The 17,112-nt window shown below is 41.5% G+C and overlaps 1 protein-coding gene across 1 annotated transcript in view; it reads right to left on the bottom strand.

The window, feature by feature from the left end:
• Positions 1 to 17,112, bottom strand: part of ARMC9 (armadillo repeat containing 9) — a 272,464-nt gene that overhangs the window by 169,394 nt on the left and 85,958 nt on the right. Inside the window, exon 8 of the mRNA XM_082251375.1 lies at positions 6,036 to 6,134. Within this exon, the coding sequence (XP_082107501.1) occupies positions 6,036 to 6,134 (99 nt within the window). The remainder of the gene's footprint in view (positions 1 to 6,035; positions 6,135 to 17,112) is intronic.

The following is a 17,112-nucleotide window of genomic DNA, read 5'->3' on the forward strand; positions in this document are numbered from 1 at the left end:
CCAGGAGGGATCCCTGGGGCCCAGGCAAGGCAGATATCTGAAAGGGGGGGGTCGTGACAGGAGCCCTCACCAGGTACAGCCCCCCTGCAAGCCAATCGCTGGTGGTGCACCCCTCCCCCAGTACAGCACCCTGTCCCAGCCCTATACAACCCAAGTATAGGTGGAGGGGGGGATAATGACCCACAGGACCCTCAGACTCAAGGGAGGGGCCTATCGGGAAGGAGGGGAACCCAGTGGTCCGACCGTCCCAGGGAGGGGCCCGCATCCACCCCAAAACGCTCCAGGGGAGAGGGGGGGGACAACTACTCACCATACCAGGAACCAGGCAGACAGAACCTCCTCGCCATTGAAATGGGGTGCTGTTGGCTAGGAGGAATGCTGCGACGCAGGTGGAGACCCAGTCTTATGCGACCTCGCGAGGTGTTTAACTCGCAGGCCAGCCCCCATCCAGTGGGGCTATGTCGCGGCCAAGCTAGCGCGGAGCTAAGGTCAGCGCACGCACATTCGCTGGCCAAACTGGGGTAACCAATTATCTAGATTATCCACCCCGCCGCCCAGTAGTGCAGTTGATTGGAGATCGAACAGAAAAAAAAACAGGACAAAAAAAAAAAAAAAAAATTGATCTAAAAAAAAAAAATAAATAAAAAAATTGCCACGACCAGAGATCCTAGCAGGGATCTAGGTCCTTACTCCTGACCAGGCAGAAAAAAACTTGAGTACCTATAGCAGAAAGGGGGGGGTATCCCTCCTGGGATTGCCCAATGGTGTAGTCAAGTTCTTTTTCTGCCTAGTGTCCTACTCCTGTAGAGGGCAGTATAACCCAATGGTCAAGAAGATCAGGAAAGAACACAGAACACTCCTCAAGAGGTACAATTGAACCCCTGAGAAACACCTTGAATTTTGGCTACAGTGACTTTGAGTGTTTGCTGAATTACAACAGAGAATAAATAAGTTTGGTATTTCTTGCCCCGCACTGTTCTTTATGATAGATTTTTTTTTTTAAAGAATAATTAAATTGTAATTATAATGTTGCAATAGCATATACAGCTCCATCAACATTTTCATTACTTTCAAACAATTCAATTGTAAGTTGTCCTAGGACTAAAGAGTGATTTTGGTGTCCTTTTATGAACGGGTGAATTTTTTTCTCCGTTGGCTTCTCTACAGTTCTCCGGGGAAAATGATCACATCTGGCACCCATTTTATGAATTGGAGAACTTCAGTTCACCCAGGGTGATCAGAGGAGAACAGTTTTCTCGGAGATCTGTGTAGAAGTCAATGGAGCGTCTGTAATCTCGTGAGACAAAGCGAGATTACAGTAGTATGCAAATCCCTGGCGTGCTTTAACAAGCAGAGATAAATTATCACTGCTGAGTACACGAGGTTAATAAATAATAGTCCCCTTACATAAATATATACATATATACACTGAATACACACACACATACATTGTATATATATATATATATATATATATACACATTAAATATATATCTACATGTATGTGTGTATATATATGCATGTATATATATACATAAATATGGCAGGGGGACATGATTACTGTGTTGGGGGGTCTGAACGAGGAAGAAGGAAGTCCATAATCTTCCTTTTTCCCCCTCAGTTCTCCCCCGATTCTGTCTTCACTCCCCGCTTCACAAGCTCCAGGCTGGTGAACCCGGGAGTGTGAATTCTGGCACAGATCGCCAGTGAAGTGCGGGGATCGCAGCTTCATAGCCTGGCCATTTCTGTGTCTGTCAATGACAGATTCCCATGTGAAGAGATGATCAGCGGAGAACATGTTCTCCTGCGATCATTTCTGTTTCATAAACTGAGAATGATCGGAAATGAGCTGTGATCAGCAGGATCACTGCTCATCTCCGTTTCATAAAAGGACACCTTTACTTCTAAAATCTGAGATAAAATAACTCAGATTTTTCCCCCTTTTTTTTTTTTTTTTTGCAATTTACAAAAAAAAGTTACAAAAATAAAGCATGAGTTAATTCATCAAAACGTGAGGCATTTTACTCATGAAATCGTGTGGTATTTTATCTCATGACATGATGGGATGGTTACAGTGGAGAAGGATTAGAACCCCTGCCATTTTTAGTGCTAATAAAGAGGTATAATGTTTTAATCCGTAGAAATATGCCAACTCACTAAGTCAATAAACTCCCTACAACATATGTATTAATACAAAAAAAAAAAAAAAAGTGACTGAAATACCAGTCAAAGGGAAGCTGCACACATGGTGTATCAAAAAAAAAAAAAAAAAAAAACGTTAAAATAAGTAAATAAAAAAACCTATTTATGAATGTCAAATATTGAATGACACTTGGCAGTGTCCTTTCACCTGCACCCCCAGACCTCTTGGCACCCTTGGCACATGGAATGTAAAGACCAACTGACAATACTCATCTGGAGGAACGGTTGCTAGTATTGACTCCAAAGGATAAATACCTTTTGATCCCAAGGGGATTTGCCAAATACACCAATGTTTGCCTAATAGCAAAATGACTTGATCATGACATGTGTTACGGAGTATCGTGCGCTTTCTAAGGAGGACTGATATGTGATTTGGGTCTCTGGCACCTCAAAATAAAAGTTACCAAATAGCTTATATGTATAAGATATACATCATTGGAAGTTTACACAAATGAGACATGCTTCTTGAGTGGGGAACATTAATCTGTACATCACTGGGACTGTTCATTCTATGTACACTTGTGTGAGGGAGGTGAAGATTTCATCACCGGTTTCGGTTGAGGATATATATTTTATCATTATTATGCCTCCTGTAGATCACAAGTGTAAGTGAACTCTACCTTCATTATATACAGTATCTCACAGAAGTGAGTACACCCGTCACATTTTTGTAAATGTTTTATTATATCTTTTCATGTTACAACACTTTGCTACAATGTAAAGCAGTGAGTGTACAGCTTGTATAACAGTGTAAATTTGCTGTTCCCTCAAAATAATTCAACACCCAGCCATTAATGTCTAAACCGCTGGCAACAAATGGGAGTACACCCCTAAGTGAAAATGTCCAAATTGGGCCCAATTAGCCATTTTTCCTCCCCAGTGTCATGTGACTCGTTAGTGTTACAAGGTCTCAGGTGTGAATGGGGAGCAGGTGTGTTAAATTTGGTGTTATCACTCTCACATACTGGTCACTGGAAGTTCAACATGGCACCTCATGGCAAAGAACTCTCTGAGGATCTGAAAAAAAGAAAAGAACTGTTGCTCTACATAAAGATGGCCTAGGCTATAAGAAGATTGGCAGGACCCTGAAACAGAGCTGCAGCACGGTGGCCAAGACCATACAGCGGTTTAACGGGACAGGTTCCACTCAGAACAGGCCTCACCATGGTCGACTAAAGAAGTTAAGTGCACGTGCTCAGCGTCATATCCAGAGGTTGTCTTTGGCAAATAGATGTATCAGTGCTGCCAGCATTGCTACAGAGGTTGAAGGAGTGGGAGGTCAGCCTGTCAGTGCTCAGACCATACGCTGCACACTGCATCAAATTGGTCTGCATGGCTGTCATCCCAGAAGGAAGCCTCTTCTAAAGATGATGTACGCAAACAGTTTGCTGAAGACAAGCAGACAAAGGACATGGATTACTGGAACCATGTCCTGTGGTCTGATGAGACCAAGATAAACTATTTGCTTCAGATGGTGTCAATCGTGTGTGGTGACAACAAGGTGAGGAGTACAAAGACAAGTGTGTCTTGCCTACTAACAGGAATGGTGGTGGGAGTGTCATGGTCTGGGGCTGCATGAGTGCTGCCGGCACTGGGGAGCTACAGTTCCTTGAGGGAACCATGAATGCCAACATGTACTGTGACATACTGAAGCAGAGCATTATCCCCTCCCTTCGGAGACTGGGTATTCCAACATGATAATGACCCCAAACACACCTCCAAAACGACCACTGCCTTGCTAAAGAAGCTGAGGATAAAGGTGATGGACTGGCCAAGCATGTCTCCTGACCTAAACCCTATTGAGCATCTGTGGGGTATCCTCAAATGGAAGGTGGAGGAGCCCAAGGTCTCTAACATCCACCAGCTCCGTGATGTTGTCATGGAGTAGTGGAAGAGGACTCCAGTGGCAGCCTGTGAAGCTCTGAACTCCATGCCCAAGAGGATTAAGGCAGCGCTAAAAAATATTAGTGGCCACACAAAATATTGACACTTTGGGTCCAATTTGGACATTTTCACTTAGGGCTGTACTCACTTTTGTTGCCAGCGGTTTAGACATTAATGGCTGTGTGTTGAGTCATTTTGAGGGGACAGCAAATTTACACTGTTATATAAGCTGTACATTCACTACTTTACATTGTAGCAAAGTGTAATTTCTTTAGTATTTTCACATGAAAAGATATAATAAAATATTTACAAAAATGTGAGAGGTGTACTCACTTTTGCGAGATACTGTAACTCACTAATTCCAGACTTAAGGGACAGGAGCCATGAATTCCATTTTTTAGATTTTTTGATCTCCAGAGGCACTTAAACCAGTGAACACATTTATTTCCCAAAGGATGATTGATATCCCGAAATAGGGAGCCCCATTTCTAGTCCCCACACACTTTAAAATAAGCCAACACACAAAAAACCCATGGGAGAACATGCACAAAGGGAGTTATCCTTGGAGTCACGGCGTTTGAGTGATGAACTCTTATACTAATAATAAAGGGCATTGGGTGATCACCTATCTGCCACATGTTTGAAATCATATGAAAAGTATAGCATGTGATTTAGATATATTATATATAGGCAGGCCAGTAGGGAGTAGAGTAGTTAGGACTTGTTTTTATGTATCTTGTCATTCATATGTTATTTATGTGGATTTTATACTTGTTTTGATTAAAGACGATTACTTTTCGTATGCAAATGGAAGTAGCCACACATTAACCTCCTTCAACTTCACGGTGAATTGGGCTGATGGTGCTTACAGGTATAACAGGAACCCATACAATTTTGAATATATAGGAGGAGGTAGAGCTTGGATCCACCTGGGTTTGGGTGTATGGGTTGTTCCCTTCTACCTGTTTATGGGAAATTTGTTCTATACCTTGTAGGACTCTATGGTGCGGCTGTGTCTTTTTTTTTTTTTTGATGATGTGACTCCTATGTGCATGAGTGGGAGTGATGTCAATGTGGCCTGGCTATTCAAGCGGCCTAACAGACCAAACCCAGAAGGAAGACTGAGAAAAGATGGAAGCATCTGTGACCAGCAGGAGCGCTGACAACACAGAATTAGAGGGCATCGTTTGACAGGCAAACCTGCCACAATGTGCTTATCTACTGTGCGGAGTGTCATTCTGCTTTAAGGGCCATATACTAGCCAAATGTTTTAGGACAGGCAGAATAGTTTCAGGTTTGAAAAATGAATTGGCTGTTGATTACATATACCCTAAACTATAAAGGTATCTTGGCCATGACAACTGTTTTGGAATGGATTGTTTCTTGTGTTGGCATGCATTGTTTCTAGCAACATTTAAAATGGGCTAGAAAATAGGTTATCTAACACATTCTTGTATGCTATCACATGTCAGAAGTACTCCACCTATAGAAATTATTAATGTGAATAGCTAGAAGTAGAAGATAAATATTATCTGTAAATATTTCTGAACTGCGTAAGCAGAACTGGGTGTTTAAAAAAAGGCTAAAAGGTCATTTTTCCTGCACAATAGTGAACATTTACCATTAGAGATCGCTTTTTCACTGAAAAAGTATTTATAAAAGTAAAAGTTCTGAGGGTGAGGTGCACATCGGTAATAAACATTATCTTCAAAACAAAATAACTACCTAGGTATTCGGTTTTAAAGAAGGGTGTTTAGGCCAAAACCATCAACCTTGAAAAATATGAAAGTTCGATGCAACTTCTGGTTAGTTTTTCATGAAAGATTTTTGTGCAGTAATCCCATCTCTCATATTATATATATAATAAATAAAATACACAGTAATTAATTGCAATGTGAGACAGAGGCGTTTGGAAACAAAGTCAGTGTGATTTACTTAGAAGTACTTACAGTGCCAGGTCGGGTAAAGTCAATACTCTGTGCAGCACTTTCTCTCATCTGGCTGTTAAAAAGTCGCACGCACACACTCTGCAGGTACTCTGGTGTGATCTAAAATATAGATGGTACATCAAACAATTGTAAAATAGGTAGCTAACGTAACACAAGACAATTCAGAGCAATCTAATATTTCTTATCACTTTCTTATGTGTTTAGTTGTGCACAACCAGCTCCCTCTTCTTTTTTCCTTCCTTCATAATCCCTTCTTTTCTCTCTCTACCTTCTTTTTATTTGTTATCATTTAAGGCTGAACTCTGGGCATTTTTTTCCCCATGCAGTGGGGCCGTGCATTATGTGTGATGTCAGATCCCCACCTCGTGCTACTAGAGCTGAGTTAAAAAAAAAAAAAAAAAAAAAAGGTCTTTGATCTGTGTGTTTTTAGAACTATCTCCAGGACAGGTTGCTGTAGTTAAACAGGTACAATTTATGTAGGTGGATTTGTTTCGTCTCTGTCTATCACCTGAGGCCAGTTACTTCAGTGGGTATATGTAAGGGTTTACAACCACTTGAAGGGCGTTGTTCTGCTGTACAGTGCTATGCATTCCTGTTCAACGCACTGCAATAAAATGCAGCCTGTCTGCATTTTATCTCAGCTCACTGCACCTCCAGGGTGCGTCGGAGTGTGAATAGAACACGTACAAAAACAATTGTTTTCCGTGGGGAGGATTTACTAAAATTGGACTGTACAAAATCTGGTGCAGCTTTGACAATCAGCTTTCAGGTTTGTCAAAGCTTACTTGAACGAGCTGAAGTTAGAAGCTGCGCACAGCTCAACCAGATTCTGAGTGCTCCAAACAGGACCTAAAAATTTTATAAAAATATACTTTAACAAAAATGAAATATGCGTGCGGTTATAACTGGCGATTTATTTATATAAGATTATATTACATCTCAACTTTATTTTGTAGTAATTCAATGCCAGTTTCTAAATATGCAGCATTGTCATCTTAAGAACAGAAGATTTTACATGTTAGCACTTTTATCTCAAATTTTATCTAAAAAACAAAGTTATTCCTAGACTGTAAATTAGTGCTTATAAATAACTGTGCAACTGTCCATACTAATATTGTGTCATCACACTGAGTATCAATAATAAATAATCAATAAATATCAGCATTAAATATGTACCAAATCAATATCATATGTGCAACATTTCATACATAAAAAAATCCATATGTGAAAAATATATATATTAAAAGTTCATGGCAATTTATATCTTCATCCCAAACTGAATATAGTGCAAGTCTCTTGTGCTCATATAAGTGCTTCGTGCTCAATAGATATAAATAAGGTGCCGGTGCTCAGTCCTAGTGAGTTGGTGCTCCCCTCTCGGTTCCCCACTCACCAGAAGCGGAGAGAAATATCGCCTTAAAACTGGTTCTATGAGGTAAGCCCCTCTATGGATCGCCAACAGATTAAGGATGCAGATCTCCTATGCCACTTTATCCAGGTATTTATCCAGGTATTGCTCCCCAGTATCATGAAAAGAAAAGGGCCATCATCGTGCAGTATGTTCCATAAGTTTATTAACACGCAACATAAAGATACACTTACAATATGTGGAAAGTCAATCCGCCTTTAGCATACCCACGGGACGCCAAACAAATGGCCGTGCGTTCCACCCGTGTAACCGGAAGCCAGAAGAGGTTGCAGCCGGAAATGACGTACTACGTATTCGGATGGCTTGACGCGTTTCGCTCCGCCAAAGCGTTATCAAAAGGCTTTGAAAAAGGAGCGCGCGCTGTTTTCCCCCCACAGTGCGCATGCTCGGAAATGCGTCAGTCATTACGCCGGAAGATCCTGTGGACAAGCATCACGGCCACCGTGCGGCCCAAGCCTCCATCTCACTGCGGTTTCACCCTGCTGTCCAAGCCTCCATCTCACTGCTGTGAAACCCCCCACTTCCTGCTGGACAGGAAGAGGAAGAGAGGAGATGATTACAGACCCACAGTGATGACTCCAAGCCCCAGCTTCCACATGGACACCGGAAGGACCCATCTTGTCTGCTTATACTTACCTTGATGTAAGTTTTTATTACTTGTTTGCCGTATTAAATCGCAGTCTTAACTCAGAGGCGCCTGTTTTCTCTTTTGTTTGTTGCATGTTTGGAGATCGCTTCTACTCCCCAACAGGCTGGCCCTGAGCATCCAGACTATTTCCTCATCTCACCTTAAGACTTTATCATAGCCTTGATGTGCTACTATATGGACTATCGTTTTTATGTAGTGCTAACAGCTTGCGCCACTTGTTCCATTTCTTGTCAGTTTTTAAGTATTGCCTTGGGGAGATGCAGACTAGAGTACTGCAATCATTGAGCAGCAAATTATATCACCTGGGATGCATTTCAGTTAGCTTGCAAACCTGGCCTGTTAGTGGGCCCTGAGGACCAGGGTTGAGGACCACTGCTTTAGGCTGTATCTGTGCTATAAGTTGTGGATGCAGGTTTGGCCTCTGGGACACGAAGGAGTGATTTGCATGGCTGTGCCCACTAACCTTAAAGCCAATGTGTGCATCAATATTTCCCGCCACAGCCCATTGCGCTGGCATAACACTCCCGGGCATACTCTTCCACAACTTTTGGGAATGCCCACGAGTACGTCCGTTTTGGCAAAATGTACTGGGGATCGTTTTTAAACTCACGGGCTTCTCTCTCCTAAATGACCCAGCTGCAGTACTCCTTAACTTATTCCCCATGTCTAGTTGGAAATATGGTAAATCTCTGCTGAAACACCTTAACGCTGCAAGGGCTTGCACTCCCAGCACATGGAAGCAACAGTCCCCGCCTACTGTTGCCCAGTGGTTTGCCAGGGGGAATGATATCCAGCGAATGGAGAGCCTGGTGTCTGCCCTCGGGGACAAAATGGAGGTGCACAAGGTTCGCTGGCTTCAGTGGGACCGGTTTCTTACTTCCGATGAATACTTGACATACTTTTAATGGAACTCTTCTCCTGACGGGGAGACAGGGGTCATAGGTTGTCAATGGTGTTGAGGCACCTTTCCCCTTCCCCCCATATATATATATATATATATATATATATATATATATTTTTTTTTTTTTTCTTTTTCTCTTACCTCTCCTCTCCACCTCATTCTCAACACTCTAACTCCACTCTTTCCTACTCACACCTTTAAAAACTTTCAGAGACTAAAATTCTATTTTAAAAATATTGATAGGTATGCTACGATGGAAGAACACACTTAGTGCAAAGAACGGCAATGCCGGTGTTCGTTACCTCCACTCTTTTTTCTCAGCTGGGTCTTTGTTGATAGCTCCAATACAGATTCTACCTATGGTTTTAACTAATATCTGAAAGGAAGGAGAGTAATTGTGCTAAAGGCCATTTTGTGACTTTTGAATTGAACCTGTTTTTCAGATGCTGTTGTTACTGCTTGATGGTGTTACTATTCTGTTATGTGATATTGCATACCTTTAACCACTTGCCTACAGTGCACTTTCACCCCCTTCCTGCCCAGACCGATTTCCAGCTTTCAGCGCTCTCACACTTTGACTGAGAATTACTCAGTCATGCAACACTGTACCCATACAAAAATTGTGTCCTTTTTTTCACACAAATAGAGCTTTCTTTTGATGGTATTTGATCAATACTGGGTTTTTTATTTTTTGTGCTATAAATAAAAAAAGACTGAAAATATTGTGAAAAAACGCATTTTTCTTTGTTTCTGTCATAAAATTTTGCAAATTAGTAATTTTTCTTCACAAATTTTGGCCAAAATTTATACTGCTACTTATCTTTGGTAAAAATAACCCAAGTAAGTGTATATTATTTGGTCTTTGTGAAAGTTATAGAGTCCACAAGCTATGGTGCGAATCATTGAAAATTGATCACACTTGATCACACCTGATGTACTGAAGGCCTATCTCATTTCTTGAGACACTAAAAAGTCAGGAAAGTACAAATACCCCCCAAATGACCCCTTTTTGGAAAGTAGACATTCCAAGGTATTTAATAAGGGGCATGGTGAGTTTTTTGAAGTTGTAATTTTTTCCCACAATGCTTTGCAAAATGAAGATTTTTTTTTTTTTTTTTACAAATTGCCGTATTAACAGGTTATTTCTCTCACACAGCACATGTATACTTGCAACTACACCCCAAAACACATTCTACTACTCCTCCTGAGTATGGAGATACCACATGTGTGAGACTTTTTCACAGCCTGGCCACATACAGAGGCCTAACATCCAAGTAGCCCCGTCCGGCATTATAGGAGCACAAATTACACATATAATTTCCTGACAACCTATCGCACTTTTGAAGGCCCTGGAGCACCAGGACAATGGAAACCCCCATAAAATTACCCCATTTTGGAAAGCAAACAGCCCAACGTATAATTTTTGAGGCATAATGAGTCTTTTGAATATGTCATTTTTTTCCACAAGTTTTTGGAAAATGTGGAAAGAAAATGAAAACACATTTTTTTTACACAAAGCTGTCCATTTATGCAATATTTCTAACACATAGCATGTACATAGCAAAAATTGCACCCCAAAATACATTCTGCTATTCCTCCTGAGTATGGCGATACCACATGTGTAACACTTTTTCACAGCCTGGCCACATACATAGGCCTAACATCCAAGTAGCGCTTTACACAAAGTTGTCCATTTATCCACTTTAAGACTGGGCCTATTTTTGACACTTGGTGTTTACAAGCTAAAATCATTTTTTTTTGCTAGGAAACTACTTAGAACCCCCAAACATTATATATTTTTTTTTTAGCAGAGACCCTAGAGAATAAAATGGAGATCGTTGCAATATTTTTTATCACACCATATTTGCGCAGCAGTCTTCCAAATGCGATTTTTTTGAAAAAAAATTCACTTTTTTGAACTAAAACATAAGAAAACAGTAAATTTAGCACAATTTTTTTCCATAATATGAAAGATAATGTTACGCCGAGTAATTAGATACCCAACATGTCATGCTTCAAAATTGTGCATGCTCACAGAATGGCGCCAAACATTGGTACTTAAAAATCCCCATAGGCAACATTTTAAAAATTTCTGCAGGTTACTAGCTTAGAGTTACAGAGGAGGTCTATGGCTCAAATTATTGCTCTCGCTCTAACGATCGCGACGATACCTCACATGTATGGTTTGAACACCGTTTACATATGTGGGCGGGACTTGCGTATGCGTTTGCTTCTGCGCGCGAGCTAACGGAGGCAGGGCGCTTTAATTTTTTTTTTTTTTTTTTTTCCTATTTATTTTATTTATTATTTTTTTATTTTTACACAGTTTAAAAAAAAAAAATGTTTTGATCATTTTTATTCCTATTACAAGGAATGTAAACATCCCTTGTAATAGAAATAGGCATGACAGGTCCTCTTTATTGTGAGATCTGGGGTCAAAAAGACCTCACACCTCACAACTACACTAAAAAAGAAAAAAAAAAAAAAAATTGTTGAAAGAGGAAAAAAAAAAAAAGCAAAAAAAAAAAGCGGCCCTTTAAACCGGTTGCTAGGCAACGTCTTTTGACGTAGCTCCGGTCCTCCAAGACCATAGAGTTGAGTGAGGGCCATCTTGCCCTCACACGACTTCCTGTCTCTGAGGATCCGGGACCGGATAGTTTTCCCCGCTGCCGGCGGGTCCGGTAAGCTGGGAAAACGTCTGGGACGCGGCAGGAGGGGGGGGGGGCACCTCTTCCCCTGCACCGTAAGGGTAATTCCGCGTCGAATCCGCCACTGGGACCACCCTTATCTGAAAGCCGACCGCCCGCCGTTTCAAAAAATACCGGGGTTATGGGGGCTATCTGCTGCCATAACTCCAGTATTTAGCTTTTAATGGCCGACGCATATAGTCGTTAGGCGGTCAGTAAGTGATTGCATGTATATGACAAACAGGTGACGATGACTGATGGGGTGACAGGTGACAATGACTGATGGGGTGACAGGTGACGATGACTGATGGGGTGACAGGTGACGATGACTGATGGGGTGACAGGTGACGATGACTGATGGGGTGACAGGTGATGATGATTGATGAGGTGACAGGCGACGATGATTGATGAGGTGACAAGTGACGATGATTGATGGGGTGACAGATGACAATCACTGACAGGGTGACATGTGACGATGATTGATGGGGTGACAAGTGACGATCACTGATGGGGTGTCAAGTGACGATGATTGATAGGGTGACAGATGACGGTGACTGATGGGGTGACAGGTGACGATGTTTGATGGGGTGACAGGTGACGGTGATTGATGGGGTGACAGGTGACGGGCGATGGTCACTGATGGGTGACAGGTGACGGGCGATGGTGCACGGCGGTACTGATGGCAGTCTCTGGTGACCGGTGAACTTTAGGCTATGTTCACATGTGAGCGCAGCGATCGCGGGCAGAATCACTGCGATTCTGCCCGTGATCCAGAAATCATTGCAAATGGCGGGACGCCTGTGCGTTGCCCGTGATTTGCAATAGCACCCCAAACGCTGTGCGATGTTGCAGCGATTTCCGCCTGCCGAATCGCGGTAACATCGCGCAAACAACGCATGACGCCCCAAAGAAACTCTTGTACCTTTTTTGGGCGTCATGCGGTGTTTGCGCGATGTTACCGCGATTCGGCAGGCGGAAATGGCGGCAACATCGCACAGCGTTTGGGGTGCTATTGCAAATCACGGGCAACGCACAGGCGTCCCGCAATTTGCAATGATTTCCGGATCGCGGGCAGAATCGCGGTGATTCTGCCTGCGATCGCTACGCTCACATGTGAACGTAGCCTTATGGGTGTCAATTTCTGGGCACTGATGAGGTGACTGTTGGGTGACAGGTGACATTGGGGGGGGCTGAGGACTGTGTGTGGGGGACCTTTATTTGTGTGCTTTTTACTTTTTACAGGGGTACAGAGCAGTAACTCAATGTTTCTAGCTCTTCTCCCCTCACACTGGAAGCTGTATGAGGAGAGAAGAGCTAGTAACACTGAGTCACTGCTCTTTGTTTACATTCTGTGATCGGCTGTGAATAGATTCACAGCCGATCACATAGTAAACAGTCACTGTCGGTGACTGTTTACTACCGCCGGTGACAGCTGTGTTCCTACGGAACACAGTGCCACCGACATGACCGCGCTGCGCGCTCCCGATCGCGCATGCGCGGTCATCTCCCGGGCGCCTCCATTGTGATCGGCTGTGTCATTGGAACACAGCCGATCACGTGGGAAACAGCCATGCCTATTGGCTGTTTCCCCCCTGCCGGTGACCGGCTGTGTCCCGGGGACACGCCGACACCGGCAGTGCACGGCGGCGCGCCCGCGATCGCGCGCCTGCCGTGCATTTACTGGGTCACGTCATATGACGTCCGCCCAGGATAATAGCCGCACCGTCCCGCCGTCATATGACGGCGGGCGGGCGGTAAGTGGTTAAATAAAATTTAAAACCTATGTGTAACCCAAACTTTTTTTTAGTTATGGGCAGAGTGAGCAGGGGCTAGAACTTTGTGGTTACTGCTATCCAGGACTCCATTAGATAGATTTCCCATACCTTCCAGTTCCACTGACAATTGTTTAACCAGACAAGAAGCCTTTTTTTGTCTACTACTGAATGACTGTCTGCTAAAACCCTCGTCAACAGAGCAGGAAGTAAGAGGAAATCTCTAGATCAGGGTTTCTCAACAAGGGTTCTTCCTGAGGGGTTCCTTGAAAAATGGGCAATTTCTGCCTCCCAGATAAGTTCCCAATGACACCATTGTTCCTTTTAGCTCTCTGTAAGGGGGTAATTCTTCTCAATGATGACAAGAGTAAGGAGCATTCTTCCCACTGACTGTCACACTAATGTGTCATGAGTTGTAGATTTCTAATTTTTAGCAGGGGTTGCCCAAGACCAGAAATGTATTTCAAGGGTGTTGAAAAGGTTGAGAAAGGCTGCTCTAGATAGCAATAAAAACCTGATAAGGGTTCTAACCTTGCTCAAAGCTGGAAAAAAAAAGTTTTGCCTGAAAATCCACTTTAACAAATATGCTTACAGTCTAATAAACTTGTATGGCCCTGCTCATCAAATGACCAAATATACCTACAGACCCTTTGGACTGCTCGCCAAAATCTAACTGATTTATATTGTATACAATTAATCTGAAACAGATTAACAAAGCAAAAAAGAGAACCAACCTTGATTAAGGCTAGAGAAATGAATTTAATCTAGTAGTGAGAGTTTAACCACTTTCTGACAAATCACATTAGAAGCAAATTTATTTCAATGTTCTGCATCTTGGGGGGGCTGCTATGTGGTTACATCTCTCAGTAGAAAGAGATTACCATAGCCCTAGAATTCATAACAATTTCCTAGCTAATGACAATATCTGCTGCTTTACAAACGTTCGCCATCTGCTGGATAGCCAGTAATTTCACTCCTTAAATTGTCATTCAAAAAGCAGCTTCGGTATGCCATCTGCTGGATGAACTAAAAGAAAACAGTGTGATTGCTACAAACCATGGTTAGAGTGTCTAAATTCAAGAAAATAAATTGAAGATACTGCAATTTTACCAATTCAATCCAAGTGGAGTCAGTTTATTATGCATGTTTTCAAGGACATTAGGATAGTTCAGCTTGCTGAACACTAAGAGGAAAATGTTAAAGAATACCAACATCTACACAGGAGAGGAGAATCTCCCCCATTTAGATAGATGTGCAATAGGTGTGCAATTCTTTGGTCACAGCATAGACTTTGATTTTATAACATCAGCAATGTTAAAGCAATACAAACAGTTATTTTTCACAATACAAGTCTACTTAATAAATCTCCTTTCAGGTTATGAATGCTGCCCGTCTGCTGGTCACCTCTTTCCACAATTTCCTGGATTCCCTGCAAGCTTTAACCCTTTCGCCGCCAGGCCCCGTGCTCTACTTTTAAACGTATAAACCAGGCCATTTTTGCAATTTGTTCTATTGCTTTTTCAATGTTACAGATTTCAGAGTTTGTTAACCATATCTGGACCGAAAGGTTTTGCCCCCTTAATGACCAGGCCATTTTTTGCGTTTCGGCACTGTGTTAATTTAACTGACAATTGTGCAGTCGTGCGATGCTGTACCCTAATAAAATTGGCGTCCTTTTTTTGCCACAAGTAGAGCTTTCTTTTGGTGGTATTTGATCACCTTAATTGTTTGCGCTATAAAAAAAAAAAAAAAAAATCGCGACAATTCTGGAAAAAAATATATATATATATTTTTCACTTTCTGCTATAGAACATTCCCCAAATAAAGAAAAAGAAAAATGTAAAAATAATTTTTTCATCCTTTTAGGCCAATTTTTATTTTGCTACACGTCTGTTTAAAAAAAAAAAAAATACCAATAGGCGTATTTTGATTGGTTTGCGCAAAAGTTATCGCGTATACAAACTAGGGGAAAGATTTATGTAATTTTCTTTTTAAATTTTCTTACTAATAATGGCGGAGATGAGCAGTTTTTAGTGGGACTGCAACATTGCGGCAGACAGATCAGACCCCTAACTGACATTTTTGACACTTTTGGAGGGACCAGTGACATTACTACAGTAATCAGTGCTAAAAATATGTACGGTTACAGTAATGACACTAGCAGAGAAGGGGTTAACCCAGGGGTGATCAAAGGGTTAAGTGTGAGCCTAGTAAGTGTTTTCTAACTGTATGAGGGAGGGACTTGTGGAATCAACACCGAGACCTGCGATCCTACCTAAATAGGAGGATCACAGGCCGTGTTCATTCCAGAGAGAACAACGGTTTGCTGTGTTTACAACAGCAGAGCGTCATTCTCTCTCAGCAGGGAACAATCGCGGGTGCGTGGCAGCAATCCCAGCCGCCAGCCCCCATGGATCGGCTTTCCAGCTTCCTCATGGGGGCGGGCGTGTGCGTCCAGCGGTGCGAGCGCGACCCCAGCAGCGCACGCCGGTTTGCGCAGCCGAGCCAGCCTGCCGCAGTATATCTGCGGCGAGCGGTCGGCAAGTGGTTACAGACCCCCCCAAACTATATATATTTTCTGAAAGCACATGACCATTAGAATACAAATATGGCGCTACTGATTTTTAGGGCACAATGATATTTGCGTAAATGTTTATCAAACCATATTTTCGCTAAAAATACACTAAAATCATTATTAGCAGATAAAAATACAGCACATTTTACAAAATTCCTACTAAATATAAAAGCTAACCTGTATTGAGTTAATAAATAACCACTAATAACTTTTGATTGCGCCTTTTTGCGAAATGGTGAAAATCAAACATGCGCCAACATGGAAATATGCAAATTTCTCAAAAAGTTTAGAGCATTTCATTGATTCCCGTACAGCTTTCAGAGTTTAAAACCCCCAAAACCATATATTTTCTGAAAGCACATGACCTGTAAAATAAATAGAAGGTGCTACTGATTTTAACGCCTTGCGATATTTGCACAAATTTTTATCAAAACGATATATTCGCTAAAAATTCTCTAAATTAATTTTTAGCAGATATCAACACAGCAAATTTCACTAAATATAAAAGCTTAACCTGTATTGAGGTAATAAACAACAAATATTTGTAATTTTTAAATTATGCCTTTTTGCAAAATGGTGAAACTTGAACGTATGCAAAAATGTAAATAACCACATTTCTCTAAAAATCTGAAGGTTTTCATTGTTCCCTTACAGCTTTCAGAGTTTGTTAAAGACCCCCCAAACCATATATTTTCTGAAAGCATAGGACCAGTAAAATAAAAGGAAGGTGCTACTGATTTTTAAGGCCCCACGCTATTTGCACATATGCTTACCAAATCAATATTTTTGCTAAAATACACTAAAATCATTTATAAACAGATATAAACAAAGCAAATTATAATAACAAATATTTGTACATTTTTAATTGCATCCTTTTGCAAAATCTTGAAAACTGAACACATACACAAAACTATAAAAAAAAATTTCTTTAATAATCTGGAGGTTTTAATTTTTTACTTCCAGCTTTCAGAATTAAAAAAAAAAAAAAAAAAAAAAAAAAATCAAACTATACATTTTCTGAAAGCAAATGGCCAGTAGAATAAATAGAAGGTGCTACTGATTTT

Source organism: Pelophylax lessonae (assembly GCF_965119305.1).
Source record: "Pelophylax lessonae genome assembly, chromosome: 3".
NCBI classification, from domain to species: Eukaryota; Metazoa; Chordata; class Amphibia; order Anura; family Ranidae; genus Pelophylax; species Pelophylax lessonae.